The sequence below is a fragment of the Stegodyphus dumicola genome, chromosome 8, assembly GCF_044657685.1.
Source record: "Stegodyphus dumicola isolate Sdum_Otavi_A_Nest chromosome 8, ASM4465768v1".
In the NCBI taxonomy this organism is placed as follows: domain Eukaryota; kingdom Metazoa; phylum Arthropoda; class Arachnida; order Araneae; family Eresidae; genus Stegodyphus; species Stegodyphus dumicola.
In genome coordinates this window covers 146090031-146109695 of record NC_140775.1, presented here as the reverse complement: position 1 = coordinate 146109695, position 19665 = coordinate 146090031, and the positions used below count along the sequence as shown (strand labels likewise).

General features: G+C 33.9%; 1 protein-coding gene across 6 annotated transcripts in view; it reads right to left on the bottom strand.

Annotated features, from left to right (window-relative positions):
- Positions 1-19665, bottom strand: part of LOC118185738 (calcium/calmodulin-dependent protein kinase type II alpha chain) — a 525081-nt gene that overhangs the window by 108654 nt on the left and 396762 nt on the right. For all 6 annotated transcript variants that reach the window (XM_085822541.1, XM_085822542.1, XM_085822545.1 and 3 more), the window contains exon 4: positions 11003-11057. In XM_085822541.1, the coding sequence (XP_085678667.1) occupies positions 11003-11057 (55 nt within the window). The remainder of the gene's footprint in view (positions 1-11002; positions 11058-19665) is intronic.

Below are 19665 nucleotides of genomic sequence, written 5' to 3'. Positions count from 1 at the left end.
TTATTAATTATGCGTTATTAATGGAACACAAACTATTTGCCCATTAATTATAAACAAGGTAGATTTTGAACTGGGTGGGGTGCACCTAAAGCCCATGCTATTCCAGGAATGTATTTTCACTCCAAAATATAAATATAATGTTTTAAATATGAGCTATGAGTTAGTTCAATGTTTTGGTAAATTTGCTGAATACATAACGCACTATTTTCTATAGCTAGTAATCACAATGGTCACATTATATCTCGAAAAGGCGTCCCGATGCCTTTTTCCTTGAATTTCTTTTTAGACAATTTTCTTTATACACTGGTTAATATGGCCACATGCATATTATTTCTGGCTTCTATATCAACTGACCTTCCGGTAATCGAGTGGATACGGACTGTTGAACAGTCTTCTATAACTAAATTTTTAAAATCATTTTTTATTCATTAATTGTAATGCATAAATATTTGTACTGATTTCATCTTTTCGTCTTTACCTGTATCTAGCGAAAAGTACTCACAATAGGTATTGTATTAGCAGAACTACGTAACACATAGCAAATTTAAAGCTTTTTACATGAGAATAATATAAAGCTCCAAGAGTTTTGAAGAGACTTCCATAAGAATGTTTCTTCTTCCCCCCCCCCCCAAAAAAATGCATCACTGCAATGTTGCAAATTTCACATATTCTTTCCTACATTCTAGGCTTTCCGAAAGTTTGTCTTTATTATAGCTACTAGAAGTTATTGTAAAGATGCAATAATAATTACAGGAAGAAAGAAAAATAAGCCATTCACTACGTGCACTATAATTTTCAAAAATTCATACACTTGTGCATAATTTTCATGAACTTCCGTAGTTCTGAAATATCGATCGGAAACCTAGAACTTACGCTCAGCAGTTCATGATGTATGTATAACAATGCATGATTAATCAATATACTGGAATCAATTTGTTAATCGCCTAATTAATAAACGAAGCATATGGCCATAAATTGAGTGATTTACGAGACTGGATCAACACACTGAGGTACTAAAACACCAGCTGTGTAATTACGGTTGAGTTATTTTCTCGTTACCACTAAGTAATTAATTTCATTGTGATAAATCACTCTAACGTCCAAAATATTCTCTTAAGATATTTCTCCGTTACCACACACTGAAGCGCTTTCTAAACAAATGCATTTCACTATATTAAATTCATATAATTGATTGGTGACGTGTTTTATCATTCAGTTGCCATTAGGTTCTTAAATTACAAGTAATTAATAAAGTTCATATTGCGGATCAATAATTTATGGTAATTTGAGCACCCCAAATACCCCTTGCAAATTTGGTTAACATAATTGCTAAAGATCCTTAAGTTAATTAAATAACAATCACAGAAAGGCAGAAATATAAGTTGTAATGAAAAAAAGTAGAGAAATTATTTTTATAACAAATGATGCGATCTTGTACTATTCTATTTACTTTCAAAATAATTTAACTACCTCAATTAGAGATCAACCATATGATATAATTAACAAGATAATTGCTTTCATTTGGTTCATATTTATCGCTCATGCACTTAAATTTAGGATAACATACTACAGGGACTAATAATAAAACACCCGCATCTTTTGGAGCATACATTTTATTATTACAGTATAAGGTTTTCTTTGAAGACGAATACATCAGCGGTTCGTTGCAGTATTTGCATTTCCCCTTGCGTCTGCGCAGGGCTGAAGAGGGTAAGTGCTTCTCACGGCAGAAGCCAAGAAATGTGTGAAGACTGTATCGCCCATGTGGCTACTCGCGAGGTGTCCTGGTTATCGACGCGGCCAAGAGCCATGATTCTCTCTAGCAAAGTGCGGCGTTTTGCTGCATGGAATATAGCTGTGTTATGTATTAATCTTTTTATTTTTTTTTTTAAGCTTAAGTAGTTTTGCTATTTTCAGTTTTGATTTGTATTGAAGTTCTAATTTTTTTTTTTTTTTTTTTTTTTTTTTTTTTTTTTTTTTAGTGTTTAATGTTGGTTGTAGGTTTAAGTTGTAACTTTTGTAAACTTTAATTTTTGGTTAGGTTGCTTTAAAAGTTCTGAGTTGAAGTTGGTTAATTTTAATTTGAGTTTAGGGACTTAAGATTTTTGGTTTTTTGTATCTAGTTGTTTTGACTCTTAAGGTTGTTTAACTTTAATTTTTATTTTAAAGCCTTGCTGTTGCACTTTTGGTTGCTGTATACTTTTGGTAATTTTTTTCTTAACTTTGAGTAATTTAATTTGTATCTCTCTTTCTTTTAACGTTAAACGAATATATACTTTCTGACTGACGGGAAAAAAGAAAATATTGATTTTATTTGTATTTCATTTTGGATAAATTGAGTGTGGACTTAAATTGTGGCTGAGGAAACAATTATTACAGTGCTGACATTTTTATTATGAATTATAATGTTGTGTAATTAGTAGCTTAATTTTTTTTTAATTTCCCAAAGTCATTTTGTATTAACTTAGTTCAGAGATTTTCACCCCTTGCCCTCGGTTTGGTTTTCCTTCAGCGGAAATTCTTATCAGCAGTTGTGCTGCACCCAAAAATTCCTTCTACCAAGCGTTCCACCATGTGTGGGGGGCGAAGTGCTGGATAGTTATACCATGTGTTTTCACGAAAAGAGGACCCTGTTTTGCTGGACCAGGCAAGCAGGGAGATGTTCTACAGCATACTTATGGTGGGGGAAAATATTCGTTGAGACAGAAGATCTACATTATCGATTGGGACCCTGGAGCGAGGCTAGTTTCTTCCCCCTGTTTCCGCCTGCAGTTTTGATGACACATTGGTGTGGCCTTGGAAGTTGAACGATGGAATGGCGAGAAACGGCTCCTTTGGTAGTCGGGAAGCCCCTTCCCGTGAAGATCCATAGTGTGGGGTTGCCCTTTTTTGGCTTCCTGCTAGTCAACATCTACGCCAAGTTTTCAAAAAACGCGCCAGCTACTAAAGCGGCTGCGCAGTGTTTTTCAGGGGAGACGAGAGACGGAGAAAAGAAATTTCACGAGAACATAAAAGATGTCAACTTGGCCGAGCAGCTTGGAGGTGAGCCTCATCGTAGACGTAGCAACGTAAAATAACCAGCACCGAAGAGAGGCTGCAACATCTATATTTCTTCCTAAAAATTACGCTGTCATGATGGCCTGTGGAGGGAAGACCTGTGTTCTACTGGTTGGAAGCAGTAATATGAGGGAAGCCTGGACTCCGAAAGAATAGCTTTGTTGAAACTCATCAACCTAATTTTTTTTTTTTTCTAATTTCAGATACTACCCCAAGTTTTCCTTGAGATAATAATGTTCGCTATCAAGTACTCTAACAAAAAAATGTATGATGGATCCCAAATCCGGAATTGTGAAAAGAATATATTTATATATGTTAAGGAAGGGTATGTCATCCTTTTCTGTTGTTTTTCAATTGATCCAGCCACCACGTTTTAATTGTAAAGTAAATAGTGAGTGTCATGACTCTCTTCTGATTTGTAATCATAATATTTTCCTACCATAAATAAACGTTAGTTTGATTCTATTATCCTGTTTGTAATTATTGTAATTAACTTTTACACTGGACCTTAAACATAGAATGGGTTATTAAAAATCACACAACGCATTAGTATTGTTTGCATATTTTGGTTTTATTGTTACACTATGATAACTCTAACATACTTAGTATGTTATTGATACAATATTGATTGATATGTTCTGTTATGCTACACATAACACACTGTTACCTACCTCATAATTAAGAATGAATTTCTATATTGTTTTTATATAACATAATTTTAATTTCTATATTATTTTTATATAATATAATTATTTCTTTGCGTGAAAACACATGGTATAACTATCCAGCACTTCGCCCCCCACACATGGGGAACGCTTGGTAGAAGGAATTTTTGGGTGCAGCACAACTGCTGATAAGAATTTCCGCTAAAGGAAAACCAAACTGAGGGCAAGGGGTGAAAATCTCTGAACTAAGTTAATACAAAATGACTTTGGGAAATTAAAAAAAAATGAAGCTACTAATTACACAACATTATAATTCATAATAAAAATGTCAGCACTGTAATAATTGTTTTCTCAGCCACAATTTAAGTCCACACTCAATTTATCCAAAATGAAATACAAATAAAATCAATATTTTCTTTTTTCCCGTCAGTCAGAAAGTATATATTCGTTTAACGTTAAAAGAAAGAGGGATACAAATTAAATTACTCAAGGTTAAGAAAAAAAAAAAATTAACACACCAAAAGTGAAACAGCAAGGCTTTAAAATAAAAATTAAAATTAAACAACCTTAAGGGTCAAAACAACTAGATACAAAAAACCAAAAATCTTAAGTCCCTAAACTCAAATTAAAATTAACCAACTTCAACTCAGAACTTTTAAAGAAACCTAACCAAAAATTAAATTTTACAAAAGTTACAACTTAAACTTACAACCAACTTTAAAACACTCCCCCCCAACAAAATTAGAACTTCAATACAAATCAAAACTGAAAATAGCAAAACAACTTAAGCTTAAAAAAAATAAAACGATTAATACATAACAGCTGTCAAAGACTAGAATGGGAAAAGGAATTAATTTAGCAGAGTGTTTCGGACAGCATTTACTACGAAGCCAACCTAGCCAGGTTGACCTTCCCAACTCATTAATTATACACTGCTCGACATTGAAAATGCAACACCAAGAAGGAGTGGTCAGAAATTTTAGAGAAGACGCACGTCACTGAGTTACGCGAATGATGTAAAATGCGCAGCTCTCCGACGCACGTGAAGTAAGATATAAGGGAAGGAACGTGCAGAATGGGCAATATTCGTGTCGTTATTTCTGCCAGACGAATTATCGAAGAAAGTTGTTTTTTTGTTCCGGAGGATACGTGTAATAGGAGAGAATGCCAAGCCACCGTGAACGAAGTGAACGAAGGCACTTCCAGCAGATAGACAATTTTACGAGGGGTATGGTGATCGGACTGAGAAGGGCGGGTTGGTCCTTACGTCTAATCGCAGCTCATACCCACATGGATGCGAGCACGGTGCATCGGCTATGGCGAACATGGTTGGAACAAGGAAATGTGGGAAGAAGGAGGAGTGCAGGTGCAGCCAGAGTGACATCAGCACGCGTGGATCGACGCATCCGCCGACAAGCTGTGGCGATCCCGCAAGTCACTTGTACCGCGATTCTGCAGCATGTGCAAGATACCCTGGATGTTCCTTGGCGACCAGAACCATTTCCCGTCGATTGGTTGAACGTGGCCTGCTCTCACGGCGTCCGTTTAGAAGACTGCCATTGACCACACAGCATAGACGGCAACGTTTAGACTTGTGCTGGGCTGGAGCGATGTGGATGACAGAATGGAGAAACGTCGTGTTCTCAGATGACTCACGCTTCTGTTTATCTAGTGACAGTCGCCGCATACGTGTGTGGCGTCGACGTGGAGACAGATCTAATCCGGCAGTAACTGTGGAACGCCCTACTGCGCGACAACGTGGCACAATGGTTTGCATAAATAAAACGCATTTTTAATATTAAAAAAAGAGCGTTAGCTTTATTTAATTGTTTATCGGATAAGAGAGATGATACTAATTCAGAAGTCAAACAACAAAAATCAGCGTTAATTTACAAAATTTTCACAGGACTAGTTTCGATGGTTTTACCGAACCATCATCTTCAGCTGCAAAACCGCAAATGAACAAGATAGAAAATAATGTTTAGATAAGATAAGAAAGCCTGTACAAGAATAAGCAAGTGGCGCCATCTGTTGGCGAAACCAGAACTAAAACATAATTTCTCTAAAAGCCGAAGGCAAATTTGGATTGGAATTAGGATCGTTAACTAGAACAGAAAGATTTTTATGAATGTGAAATGCCTCTAGAAAATCCAGTTCTCCAATGGAAGATGTTTTTTGAATAATTTTGGCAGCAGAAAAATTGAAAGTGTGATTTTCGGACCAACAATGTTGAGCAACAGAAGACTTCTGTGTTTCCTTTTTTCTAACATATGCCTCATGTTGTTTGACGCGAAATTTTAAGGCTCTTTTAGTTTGGCCAATGTAAATTAAACCGCACTGGCAAGGAATCCTATAAATACCCCAGGAATTCATATCCGGAATGGGGTCCTTGAGTATAGAAGTTGGAATTTTATTGATGGGAGAGTAAACAACCCGAAAGTTAAATTTCTGCAAAATATGTGCAACTTTATAGATAATTGATGGAAAGAAGGGAATGACAACAGAATTTTTATAATCTCCTAAAATAAGAGTGTGGCTTTTAGTGTGTTGAGATGAGAATAAATATTACAAGCAAACTGAGGGATTAGCCATGGGAAGCCCCCTCAGTCCCATCCTGGCTGATATCTACATGCATTATTATGAATCAAAATTGTTTGAAACTTTAAACTTCCCGGCATGGTTCCGCTACGTAGACGATACTTTTACCCTGTTTGAAGGTAATAAAGATGATTTAAATAGAGTTCTTTCAACAATGAATTCTATTGATCCTGCTATTCAGTTCACTTTTGACTTGTAATTCTCTTCCGTTTCTCGACATTCTGGTCACACGCAACACATCCAACTTCAGTACTACAGTTTACCGTAAACCTTCATCGGTTTGCCTTCCACCACACTTTAAACCATGTCATCCGACTAAACAAAAGTTAGCTTCATTTTATTCCTATGTTTTCCGTGCTCTTCAAGTTTGCTCCTCCAAACTAGCCCTTGATGAAGAACTAAATTATTTAAAAGCAATAGCTATTGACAGGGGCTTTTCACCCAACATTACTAATCAAGCAGTTAAAAAATTCTCATCTCAACACACTAAAAGCCACACTCTTATTTTAGGAGATTATAAAAATTCTGTTGTCATACCCTTCTTTCCATCAATTAGCTATAAAGTTGCACATATTTTGCAGAAATTTAACTTTCGGGTTGTTTACTCTCCCATCAATAAAATTCCAACTTCTATACTCAAGGACCCCATTCCGGATATGAATTCCTGGGGTATTTATAGGATTCCTTGCCAGTGCGGTTTAATTTACATTGGCCAAACTAAGAGAGCCTTAAAATTTCGCGTCAAACAACATGAGGCATATGTTAGAAAAAAGGAAACACAGAAGTCTTCTGTTGCTCAACATTGTTGGTCCGAAAATCACACTTTCAATTTTTCTGCTGCCAAAATTATTCAAAAAACATCTTCCATTGGAGAACTGGATTTTCTAGAGGCATTTCACATTCATAAAAATCTTTCTGTTCTAGTTAACGATCCTAATTCCAATCCAAATTTGCCTTCGGCTTTTAGAGAAATTATGTTTTAGTTCTGGTTTCGCCAACAGATGGCGCCACTTGCTTATTCTTGTACAGGCTTTCTTATCTTATCTAAACATTATTTCCTATCTTGTTCATTTGCGGTTTTGCAGCTGAAGATGATGGTTCGGTAAAACCATCGAAACTAGTCCTGTGAAAATTTTGTAAATTAACGCTGATTTTTGTTGTTTGACTTCTGAATTAGTATTTACTCGGCGTGTTATTGTGTCTTAATTATAGAAGCCCCAAACAGGCTTACATTTTGCTTTCTTTTTTGCACGTGGTGTGGCCGCCATTTTGTGATTGTAGGAGTTTCGGTGAGTACATTTTTGCAATTTTCAAGTTATGTTTATGTTTTGTACATTTGGATATTGTGCTTTGCTTGTCTGATTTCATGCATTTTGCTTACAAACATTTTGTTTTCTATTCATTTCAGTGAGGGATTTTTCTGCTATTTTGTGTGTACTTTATTATTGCTCAGTTAATTTAGTTTGATTTTTTGCTTTATTATTGCTCAGTTAATTTAGTTTGATTTTCTGCATTGTTTATCATGCCTTTATCCGTTAATCGTTTCACTAAATTACGCCTGAAACGGCAAAAATTCCTGAATCATCTTGACTTTTTACTTAAATGTAAATGTAAAAAATTGATCCCCAATTTTATTCAAATCAAATCTAATCAAAAACCTTCGAGTCGCGTTTCAAGAATTCTGTTAAATTGCAAACTTGCCTTACTTCGGTCCGTGATAAGGGATACACGTCAACAATTGTCCAAAATTGAACATGAACTCTATAAGCTTCATCTGGAACTCGCTAAAACATATCCAAAATTCACTGCCCTTGAACAAAAGTCTTCGTCTAGAACGGAGAATGCAGTTAACCGTCATAAAAACACCCTAGCAGTTAAATTCGAAAAACTTCTTTTACAGTCTTCCAGTTCAAGTAGTTCAAAAAATCTTCCCATTGTAAACATCAAGCCAATAGTTAATATTTCTAATGTTAGTCTTTCAGAAGAACAAGAGAGAATTCTAAAATATAATTTTAACTTCTCACAAACCTGTAAACCCTCGATTCCAAAGATTTTGGCTCCTATCGAAAAAGCTTTCAAGTTCAGTAAAGTTTCAGATTCACAGAAAGAAATGATTAGGCATCTTATCGCTCATAATGTGAAATTCAATAATAAACCTTTGAAACCAAATCTAACTGCGAGAGAAAGAGCTACAATGCGCGAGATTCATTCTAACCCGGATATTGTCATTTCAAAGGCTGACAAAGGTGGCCAGATAGTCATCATGGATAAGAGCACTTACATCGATGGTGTCACTAAACTCTTAAACGAAGGACCATATAATCCGATCCCTAAAGATCCTTCACCTTCGGACTTATCCAAAATAAAAACTGCGATCAAATCTTCGCAAATCATTTCAAGCAACTTAAAACATTCGCTTATCCCATCTGTTGCGAATTGTGCCAGATTATATGCTCTTCCCAAAATTCATAAAAGTGGTATTCCTTTCCGCCCTATTGTATCAAATTTAGGTACTGCCTCGTATCCATTAGCTAAATATTTAGTTTCTAGATTTTCCACTCTATTAGACAATAACATTTACACCATAAAAAATTCAATAGAGTTTGTAAAAAAGGTTAAAAACATTTCTCCTCGTAATTTACTCATGGTTTCTTTTGATGTAAAATCATTATTCACCAATGTCCCAGTGGAGGGTGCATTAAGATGTCTAGAAACCAGACTTCGCGAATTTCATTTCTCTTGCATCGAAATTGATGAGCTAATTTCTCTCACTCAACTCTGTTTGAAACAAACACATTTTGTTTTCCAAAATAAATATTACAAGCAAACTGAGGGATTAGCCATGGGAAGCCCCCTCAGTCCCATCCTGGCTGATATCTACATGCATTATTATGAATCAAAATTGTTTGAAACTTTAAACTTCCCGGCATGGTTCCGCTACGTAGACGATACTTTTACCCTGTTTGAAGGTAATAAAGATGATTTAAATAGAGTTCTTTCAACAATGAATTCTATTGATCCTGCTATTCAGTTCACTTTTGACTTGTAATTCTCTTCCGTTTCTCGACATTCTGGTCACACGCAACACATCCAACTTCAGTACTACAGTTTACCGTAAACCTTCATCGGTTTGCCTTCCACCACACTTTAAATCATGTCATCCGACTAAACAAAAGTTAGCTTCATTTTATTCCTATGTTTTCCGTGCTCTTCAAGTTTGCTCCTCCAAACTAACCCTTGATGAAGAACTAAATTATTTAAAAGCAATAGCTATTGACAGGGGCTTTTCACCCAACATTACTAATCAAGCAGTTAAAAAATTCTCATCTCAACACACTAAAAGCCACACTCTTATTTTAGGAGATTATAAAAATTCTGTTGTCATTCCCTTCTTTCCATCAATTAGCTATAAAGTTGCACATATTTTGCAGAAATTTAACTTTCGGGTTGTTTACTCTCCCATCAATAAAATTCCAACTTCTATACTCAAGGACCCCATTCCGGATATGAATTCCTGGGGTATTTATAGGATTCCTTGCCAGTGCGGTTTAATTTACATTGGCCAAACTAAGAGAGCCTTAAAATTTCGCGTCAAACAACATGAGGCATATGTTAGAAAAAAGGAAACACAGAAGTCTTCTGTTGCTCAACATTGTTGGTCCGAAAATCACACTTTCAATTTTTCTGCTGCCAAAATTATTCAAAAAACATCTTCCATTGGAGAACTGGATTTTCTAGAGGCATTTCACATTCATAAAAATCTTTCTGTTCTAGTTAACGATCCTAATTCCAATCCAAATTTGCCTTCGGCTTTTAGAGAAATTATGTTTTAGTTCTGGTTTCGCCAACAGATGGCGCCACTTGCTTATTCTTGTACAGGCTTTCTTATCTTATCTAAACATTATTTCCTATCTTGTTCATTTGGGGTTTTGCAGCTGAAGATGATGGTTCGGTAAAACCATCGAAACTAGTCCTGTGAAAATTTTGTAAATTAACGCTGATTTTTGTTGTTTGACTTCTGAATTAGTATTTACTCGGCGTGTTATTGTGTCTTAATTAAAGAGAGATGATATTTGCAATCTTGAAGTACTTTTTTAATAATGCAATTTTCGAAAAACATACGTATTTTTTTTTTTAATATAGTGCACAGAAAGAAAATTCATTGCTAATTCGAATACTAAAAGATGCTATGCACCAATTCACATACATTTTCCAACTGCAGCACTTAACGAACGTTTTTAACATAGAGTGTAAAAATACCGTCATTAGTGAACGGCATACAAAGCACTTTTGCCGCCCGCGATGGATATTTTCCTAGCCTGATATTACGCACTAACACCAACGCATTTACACCCCTCATTACACTTGTACTTTAATTCAAGTAACGTTTCTTTTCGCCTAAAATATCAGAAACCTCAGTCTGTTCTATTCTGTTCAGTCCCATAAATTGGTTCTTTATTTTCCAATTTATTAAAAATTTTCTGATGCTATTATAAAATGAAGAGCAGTTATATGCAGTTTATAAAATGAAGTTTTAATTTCACCATTCCATCCCCGCTAACTGTCAGAAGCGAGTGCAAGCTTTGGAAACTAATTTTTACTGAAGGATACAAGTGAATATTAGTAATCATGTTTACTATAACTGACATGACGAAGGAGAACAAAATAAAAATTTTACTTACAGATCAAATATTAAGTAATGGTATCCTTCCTCTTGTATACTGTCATGTAACCGAACTGCAGAAGAGAAAAAAAATATTATTTAAATTTCACTCAAAAATAATAAAACTAAACATGCGGTGACATAAATATTCATGCACAAAATTTTTCTCTTTCTTCATACACACACATACATAATTAAAAGTTTCAAAACAACCTGAAGATATGAATCAATTTTTCATACTTGAGGTATCTGATTATTCCTGTATTCTTAAAAAGCTAGCTACTTTAATATACGTGGTATTACCTTGCTAACAACATAATAAAGCAATTTTACAAGGAATGAGAAAATCTATTATTACTAGTAACAATATGATTTATAGATAAAAATAGTGCTTTGTGAAAACCTTTATTGGATGATTTAAAATGGTGTCGGTGTTTCTATACAGCTTATCTATCAATACTTAAGAATAACAGTTTAAAAAAAAATCTACATTAGAATATTCATATTACGTTATTTGCATGATGGTTTAGTATGATAAGATCCTGTTTTCAATAAATTTCCTTTCTTTTGTTTTTTCCTTCATATTTATTATAACTTCTTTCGGTATTTACTGTAGTGCCGTTTGTATAGCTTCATTTCCTTAAATGCGTTTCCCTCAGTTTTCCTTTCAAAACATCTCCCACATAGAATATTTCAAATATCTTTACACTCGCCACTTTTCTTACGTTCATGTCTTTAGGAACATATTTGGAATTGCTAAAAAAGTATCGTTAAGAGTTATGAGTTCAAAAGGATTATGATGTCTGAGAATTTACATAATCTGATGCAATTTCGATGAAATGAAAGAACTTCAGATTTAATCTTTCGTTGACAATAAATGCTCATTCATAAGTAAGAAAACTATGGCTAACTTTCAAGAAATTCGAGGTAATTATTTTAATGCCCATGAATGACTAAAAATATCAATTTTCACAGCTATATTCGTGACCAGAATCAGTTGAAACTGATCGCTAGCATTTTGGATACCATTTAGCAGTGATTAACATATGTTCAGATGCTTGCACTCCACACAGCCACAAGTTTCAAGACTAAATTCGTAAAAGGAAATTACAAGGAATACGTCTTTTAACTTTCGACACGCATATCGTCCATAAGATTCCGTTCAGACGGTGGTATAAATGTCATAGCGGCATAGTTATAAGGCATAAAATGCGGAAGTTCCGTTCACACCTGCTAGACAGAGTCTAAGCCGTAACAAATAAACGAAGTTAAAATTGAGCATGCGTGGATGTTTCTACAGCTTTCTCACTCTGTTTTCCTGCTCATAAGTTTCCACGCGTTCGCTCTGATTGGTTCGACTCTTAGCCAAGCCGGGGTACAGTTGAAAACCTCGAACTTTATGTCAAAACCCCTAAACTAGTTATTATGACGTAGCAAGGTCAGGTTACCTAGCAACGAAGCTCAGCTTAAAGAAGTTATGACATTTATACCACCAATCTGAACGGAGCTTAAGTGTACATCTGTAGTCACATTCCCTTAGTTTTAAATGCCTTCAATTAGAATAATCTTTAGTTATATCGTTAGGTTTTCCTGAATGTCTCAAAATGTTTTCAAAATGCTGCTTTTTAAAGTGAAATTCCATTTTCTGGAACGGTAAACAGTTCCTAAGTATTGAATGTGGCACACAGAAGAGTTACGCTTTTCTTCGTAAAAAGCTGCTTGACAACAATTGCGCAGGTGGAAAGAAACTTCACGTTTTCCTGTCTGTGAAATTTAAAAGCCGTAAAAAAAAAAAAAAAAAAAAATACACAGCGGCTGTATTAAATGCTTAAAAATTCCACATAATTTTTTTTAACAGATTACATTTTAAAGGAAACAAGTTGAGAAAAGTATTAAAAAAACACAGAACATAACATAAGAAGAATAACTACAGTTATTATTTAGTCAAAGAAATAACTAAATTTTGGGAAACGGAGTTTCTACAAAATTTTCAAACTTTCTAGAAAAACCGAAGTATCTGCTCAGCGATTGTCTTTAAATTGTAATTTATTTTTGCTTACTCTACAAGTTATAACTACTACGTATTGATCAAGTTGATTAATAAAATTTAAATTTATTTAATGTAGCATTTCCATATCTTACAACGGTAACTGGTTCTATAATTCTCTGCGATATAATCATAAAACAGTTTATAACCAAAAGACTATGAATGAAATTATTTACGTATATACTTTGTATGTAAACTACTCCCAACCTCTCATATACTACAAATAATATTTAAGTTATTATACATAATATAACAACTTATACGGTGAAAATTGTATATAAAAGATAATGTAATAGTTGCTATGATGTACTGTCAAGGGAATGGGGAATCGATAATCTGCGTATTCAGATTCCAGTACGATTTCTGAAACTGTTTTAAGATAAATGGTTACGACAGCCCCATTAGTTTAAGAATTACCCCGGTGGGAAATGAAGATATATAACTTTTTACCGTAATGGCCGTGAAGACATAGCACAAAATCATATGTTTAAAATAATAATAGTAATTGGTAAAGGAAAAAGCTTGCTATGATATAGAGACTTACACTTCTCTTTTAATAAAAGAAATAACTATTTAAGATATCGCTTTGCATTTTTCACTGGATAAATAAAGAATTAAAGTATTCGCTCTCAGTTAAGCAAACAAAGAATCAAATGAGGACAAACTACCAGACTCAGTCTTCTTATTAATGCTGTAATTATTACTGTTTTTTTATATTTTTATCTGATTCTGTGTCATAACCCTTTCATTGCTTAATTTTAAGCATAATTGTTAAATTATAAGTTATTTTGTATAATTATTTACTTATATGGGGCCGAAGAAAGTATAAGTCAGGTGAAGCGTAAAACATATGAATTGGCTTGAAATGTTTAACAAACACAGAGTTATAAATGAAACTCGTACAAAAATTACATAACTACTGTTCTTTGTTTACTCTATTAGCAGTTGTAAATGCTTCTTTTCTATAATCATACCACCTTTAAAATATATGTGGGAAATATATTCATCGACGACCGACGGTGAGTCATCGAACAGGTGATCGGCCGCCAGCATAGAGCAGTGAAGACGACGGGAACAGAGGCGTTCCCCGTAAGCAAAGCTGATGATCTAACCAGACGATACTCCAGGAGTTTTGCAGGAATGGTGGTCTTCCGGACAAATTGACAATTCGTTTGTAATATCTGAAATTTCTGCCAGAGATGGACTGCAAGGATTGCATGAAACTATGTCATGAACTATGAAAGGACTAACCTTAGTTGTAGAGTTACCAGCAGTAACATTCAATTTCATCATTTATCATCTTAGTAAATTCATAAATAAATAAGTTCAGTTTATTCTTATTTCGTGCTTCATGTGTCCTTAATTAGGTAACCGTACATATATTATCTGTGTATCATATACATAGGCCTTATTGGATATAAGCAAAATTTAACTGGAGATTTTTGATTTTATTTCATTTGCAAAAATTATTAGCTTTCATCTGCAAAAGGTATGAATTATGTGATTACCGAAATAAAAATTTTATTTTCTTTGGTATGTGAAATTTTGTTAATATAAAAAATAACAATGGAAACCAATTTCTCCAGCTGCATTTACAACAGATTAAATACGCATTAGGAAATCCGATTATCTGGATAAGCCTTAACCCCAATTAGTTTAGTTTTACTTAAAATTTTTATGCTTTTAATTCGATACTACTTGACTTTCTAACTATTCTCGCTACTACAACTATTCTCATTCAGATATGCCTGTTTTCGTAAACATCTCTGTTAACAGTTTATCTGTCTGTGGCAAGTCAGACTACCTATGAAGAAAGAAATAATTATAAATCTTAGTTTCTTGATTTGATCTTTCCAATTTTCTCTTTGATTTCAAAGCACTAAAATTCGATGATAACAACATGCATTCAATGAAAAGACTACTCGTCGCCAAATACTCGAGTTTGAGTTTTCGCAGAAATAACTGATATTGAAATTAATTCTCAGAGTTTCAAACTTCATAAAAGCTGCGCTTTGTGCAGTATTCAGAGACAAATAGATAACTTTGGAATTTGGTCACGACAGAATACATTTGCATTAAGACAGAGCAGAAAATTGCGAAAGGAGAAAATCGTTAACGCTTCAAACTCAGCCAGTGTGAGATTCAATCAGAAACAGCATGTTAACTTCCAACGGATTGGAAATATGCTAACAATTGTGTGATCTTCCCCAGCTGATCGTATTAATGGCGAGAGCGAGGGGGAAAGCTAGGATTGGTATTAAGTACGGTATTATAATCCGATTCTCTCCATGGCAACTATTCACTACAGATTTCAGATACTGTCCAAAAGATTAAGATTCCGTGTTGAGCTGCAAGACGAAACTTTTCATTTTCTTAAAAAGCTGGCAATTTAGTAATTAGTATACTCAAGACAGATTTGAAAGGTTAAAACTATGCCACAAAGGGGCTATATCTTATTAATCTGAAACAATTATATGATATGAAAATTAATTGTGGTCTTCAGTATCGGTTAACTGGTAAATAAATTAAAACAATTTCACAAAAGCATTGCCGTTACTAAAATTTTTTTCTGTTTAATATACCAATTGTTCCAGCTGATCTTTAATTTTAAAGATCTGCGGGTTTGTTCTGTATATGCAAAACAACATTCATAAAGAATTTTTTAAATGTCTCGTGAACGGAAATCTGGTATTCGGATTTTTGTAACTGAGAACTTGATTTTAGTAACAGGTTTACAAAGATAAAAACTTACTTTTCAGCATCACTATTTCAGTATTTAATAAGCATAATAATCTCATTCTTGAGACTAATCTCATTTGTCCTATAGTAGCATCAAATCAAGTCCACGAATTTTATCTGGCCAAAAAGCAAGGGTTGCACTTGTTGTTGGCTTAGACTTTGGATATCTTTAGGTGACAGTACGAATTTACATAGCTTTCACACAGTTTTGAAGACGACAGCGGCCTCCCATTCATCTTGCCTTTCCCTCAACCTCTCGAGATGACTTTAGGCTCTGAAGAGTTTTAAGTGCCCTCATCCCACAAACACATTTAAAAAACACACATGCCTTTTCTTGGAATTCAAACTTAGCCCAGGACTATGGCAGCTAACCTACCACCATGCCAACACAGAAGCAAGCAAACTCATTAATGATGCAGCTTACACTATTTCTGCCGGCGGCGTAGAAAAATTTGTTCCTAGTTCCATCTCTCTTTTTGACCAAGCTCTGTAACTTTCGCATCAAGCACGATAGTTCTACACTGTTTACCAACATAACAGGACCGATCTTATATAATCCGAAAGATCTAATATAATCCGATAAAAGTTGTGCTAAGCTCTAGAAAAATGCAGTCAGCTATAAATTTTGCTTGTTTGCGTTACACTAAAATCTCCTTCATCTATTTACTATTAAAATTTACGAATTTATTTTTTAAATATGTGTCAATTGTAACTAAAAATTAAGATCATTTACCAGAGATATGGATTTTAGAATGCATATTCTTAAAATGGAAAAACAAGTTATAATTGGAAGTTACGAATGATATGATTTCCCACAGTAGTATACAGCATTATATCCGCGAATATCATATAACGTTTTCTTCTAACAATTCAACCACAGAAAATGCACTTCAGCCAAAGGAAACGATTTGCTTTGATTTGGAGAAAACGTCTTAAAAAATAACTAGATCATTTAATTAATAAAAAAAACTTTAAAATATTCAATCTGAAAATTTAACTATTTAAAATTAATTTGAAAAGTATTAGAGAAAAACAGAGAAAATCTATAGAAAAGATTTATATTTGTAAGTCTAAAAAATTTTGCCGTTAGTTTTTAATGCTTTAATGAAAGTTTTGTTTTTAAGGAAACAATCCATAATATTATTTTTTTTTTAACTGGAAGTTATTAAGCTTTGAATATTTCTTGTTTTGAAAACGAAAATTTGTGCGATGCTGGTTTTAGTAGTCTTGACAAATTTATCAAATGTTTAGAAGGTATCCAAGCATGCTTCGTACTATATTTTAGCAGCATTTTTCTTAATACCATTTGGGACACACTTGGGCATGGGCTCTAAAGAGAATTATATTTTTGTGCAGAAGACAGCGTACTTAATACACCAGGTCAGAAATTTCACAATCGACTTATTGTTTAAATTCACACTAAAAGTGGAATTAGAAATTTCAAAATACAAATTTATTAAGCTAATAATATAAAATAAAGCCCATTGTAAAATGTTACGAAAAAGTGCAGGTAAAACTATGATTCTTTCTTGTTAAAGCGGCTTCCGTGTAAGTCTTCGGCGATATTTCAAATTTGTATGTTACAGACAAAGCGATTAAGTCTGCCAGTTTTCGAGATTAAGTTTAGTGGCTGCTTTAACAAGGAAGTAAGTACTATTATTTTTAAAAGATTAATTTTATTACGTTAGCAAGCAACTCTTTCTTTTTTTTTAATATCGAAGAAAAGAAATGAAAGAAAGACCTTATGTCATCTTGACTGGAAACATCCGAACCTAACAATTTACTTGTCTAATAGCAAAAGATTGCTAAATGGTGGGTGAGGGGGAAAACACTCTTTCGAAGGATAAAAAAAGAATAAACTGTTACTTTTATGTTTTAGTAAGTGAAACTGAAACATCTCAGAGACGAAATGGACTGGGACAAACAGTATACGGATTCCGTAGCAAGATAACAGGCATTTTGGTGATCATGGTGTGTCCATAGTAGGTTAAACACACAATGAGAAGTCTAGAAATACAACTCATGTAAAAGACCATAATGGAAACCTTAGTCACATTCAATGACACACATCCTGGAATGTTTATGGATAAGCTGGAATATAAATAATTTTATTTTAGAAACAAAAACAATAATTCATTATAACCTCACATGGTTTAATCACTTACTATTCTATGCCCTAGTAATCTAATAATAGTAATAATATGCCATTCATACTAACTTTCTGGAAATAGCCCTTTTAATTCGGTTACATCCCAGTCCAACCCTGGAATCTGTAATGCACCAATTATCGTCATTAATTTCATCTGGAATGCGAAAGTTCTTGTCAAACCTCTGGTCAGACTTCAAGCAAAAAATCTTAAAACAATATATACCACAGCTCTAATATGCAGTCTGTCTTTTTACTCCGTTCCCTTGCCTATCTAGTATGTGTTCGACGCTTTGCAGCTTTCACCTATCGTTTAAAGATGCGATATGGTATATAAAATTGTTGGGGGCTTATAGCACCCCAAATGCTGTGAAAATCAAGAATATAGGTACTACGTAATTAATGATGTGTGGTTGAGGATATGTATCTAGACTGTCCAGGAATAAATTATGTGTTGAGCTCGGCACATTTATCTGCAAGTCCATCATTCATTCCATCTACAGAAAAGTTTAAAACTATCTTCTAACTTCAAGTTATCTACAGATTGAATCATTACAATTCATATAAATATATGGAGGGTTAAATATATCTAACTCCATGGCCTAAATATTTTACTCTCGCGCCAGAGCAGCTTAACTCTTAATTTCGCGTACAGAAAAGAACTCTATGTATTATGCTTCTGTAAGATGTCATTAATGTTATATATATATATATATATATATATATTGCATATATTTTGATCTGTTTCTATGTATGTGAATAATATCGACAGTAGTTATTTACATGTGGTAAAGTTATATACATACATAAAATTCAACACAAGTGCCCTAAACATGGACTAGAGATTCTGAAAGCGGTCCTTAAACCTTAAATTCACCAAAAGTACTCTAAAAAAAATAAAACTATATCTTTAATAAGCCAACAAAGCTTGAAAACCCAGAAGAAGTACTGATTTTCCCAATTAAATAATATTACGGCCAACTGTTACTCTAATCCAGCTTCAAACTCAATTGAAACAATTAAATGTAGCATGGAATGCAATGCTCGACTTTCTAGTTCTAAGATACCAAACTATTTAAGATTATCAGCTTTAGTTTCCATGGCGATCGAAAATCCCAGAATTTCTTAATTCACAAACCCTTACACAACAGTCTAGAAATGTTATAATTCTTTTATTACTGCAAACGTAATGAAGGCGTAGAATTAACGGATTAAAGCATACGATGATGGAAGGAAACTAACTTAACATCTCTCCTAAAACTGTTAGTTGCTGAGCAAGGAGCATACCGATAGAAATAAGATGTTCTAAGGAGATTTTAATTAACGACAGAGAGAGATGAGTGTCGCCCGCATTATCTGCCAAACCACGACCATAACATCAAGTACTGGTATAGAGGGCTCATTTAGATTGCTAGAATGCCTTTTAAATGACAGATAACGTGGTAGTCGCATAAGAGCAGTTCCAATCATAAAATTTCAGATTGCGGAAATGGGATTTAAAGTAAATTTAAATTTTCGAATTAGCTGCACAGCAGAACTCAGGATCAAAGAAGATCATGATTTATTTCCTACATATTAGGAAAATTCGTATAATTGGTTGATCCCTTTTCGGTAAAACGTACATGCGTGTAATGCAAGTTATGAAATTGTGCATATGTAATATAATTTTGTAGGTGAGATTTTTTTAACAATGAAGAGCCAGATACGGATATTATTTACCTTTTTATCTGAAAATTACAATATGAGTATC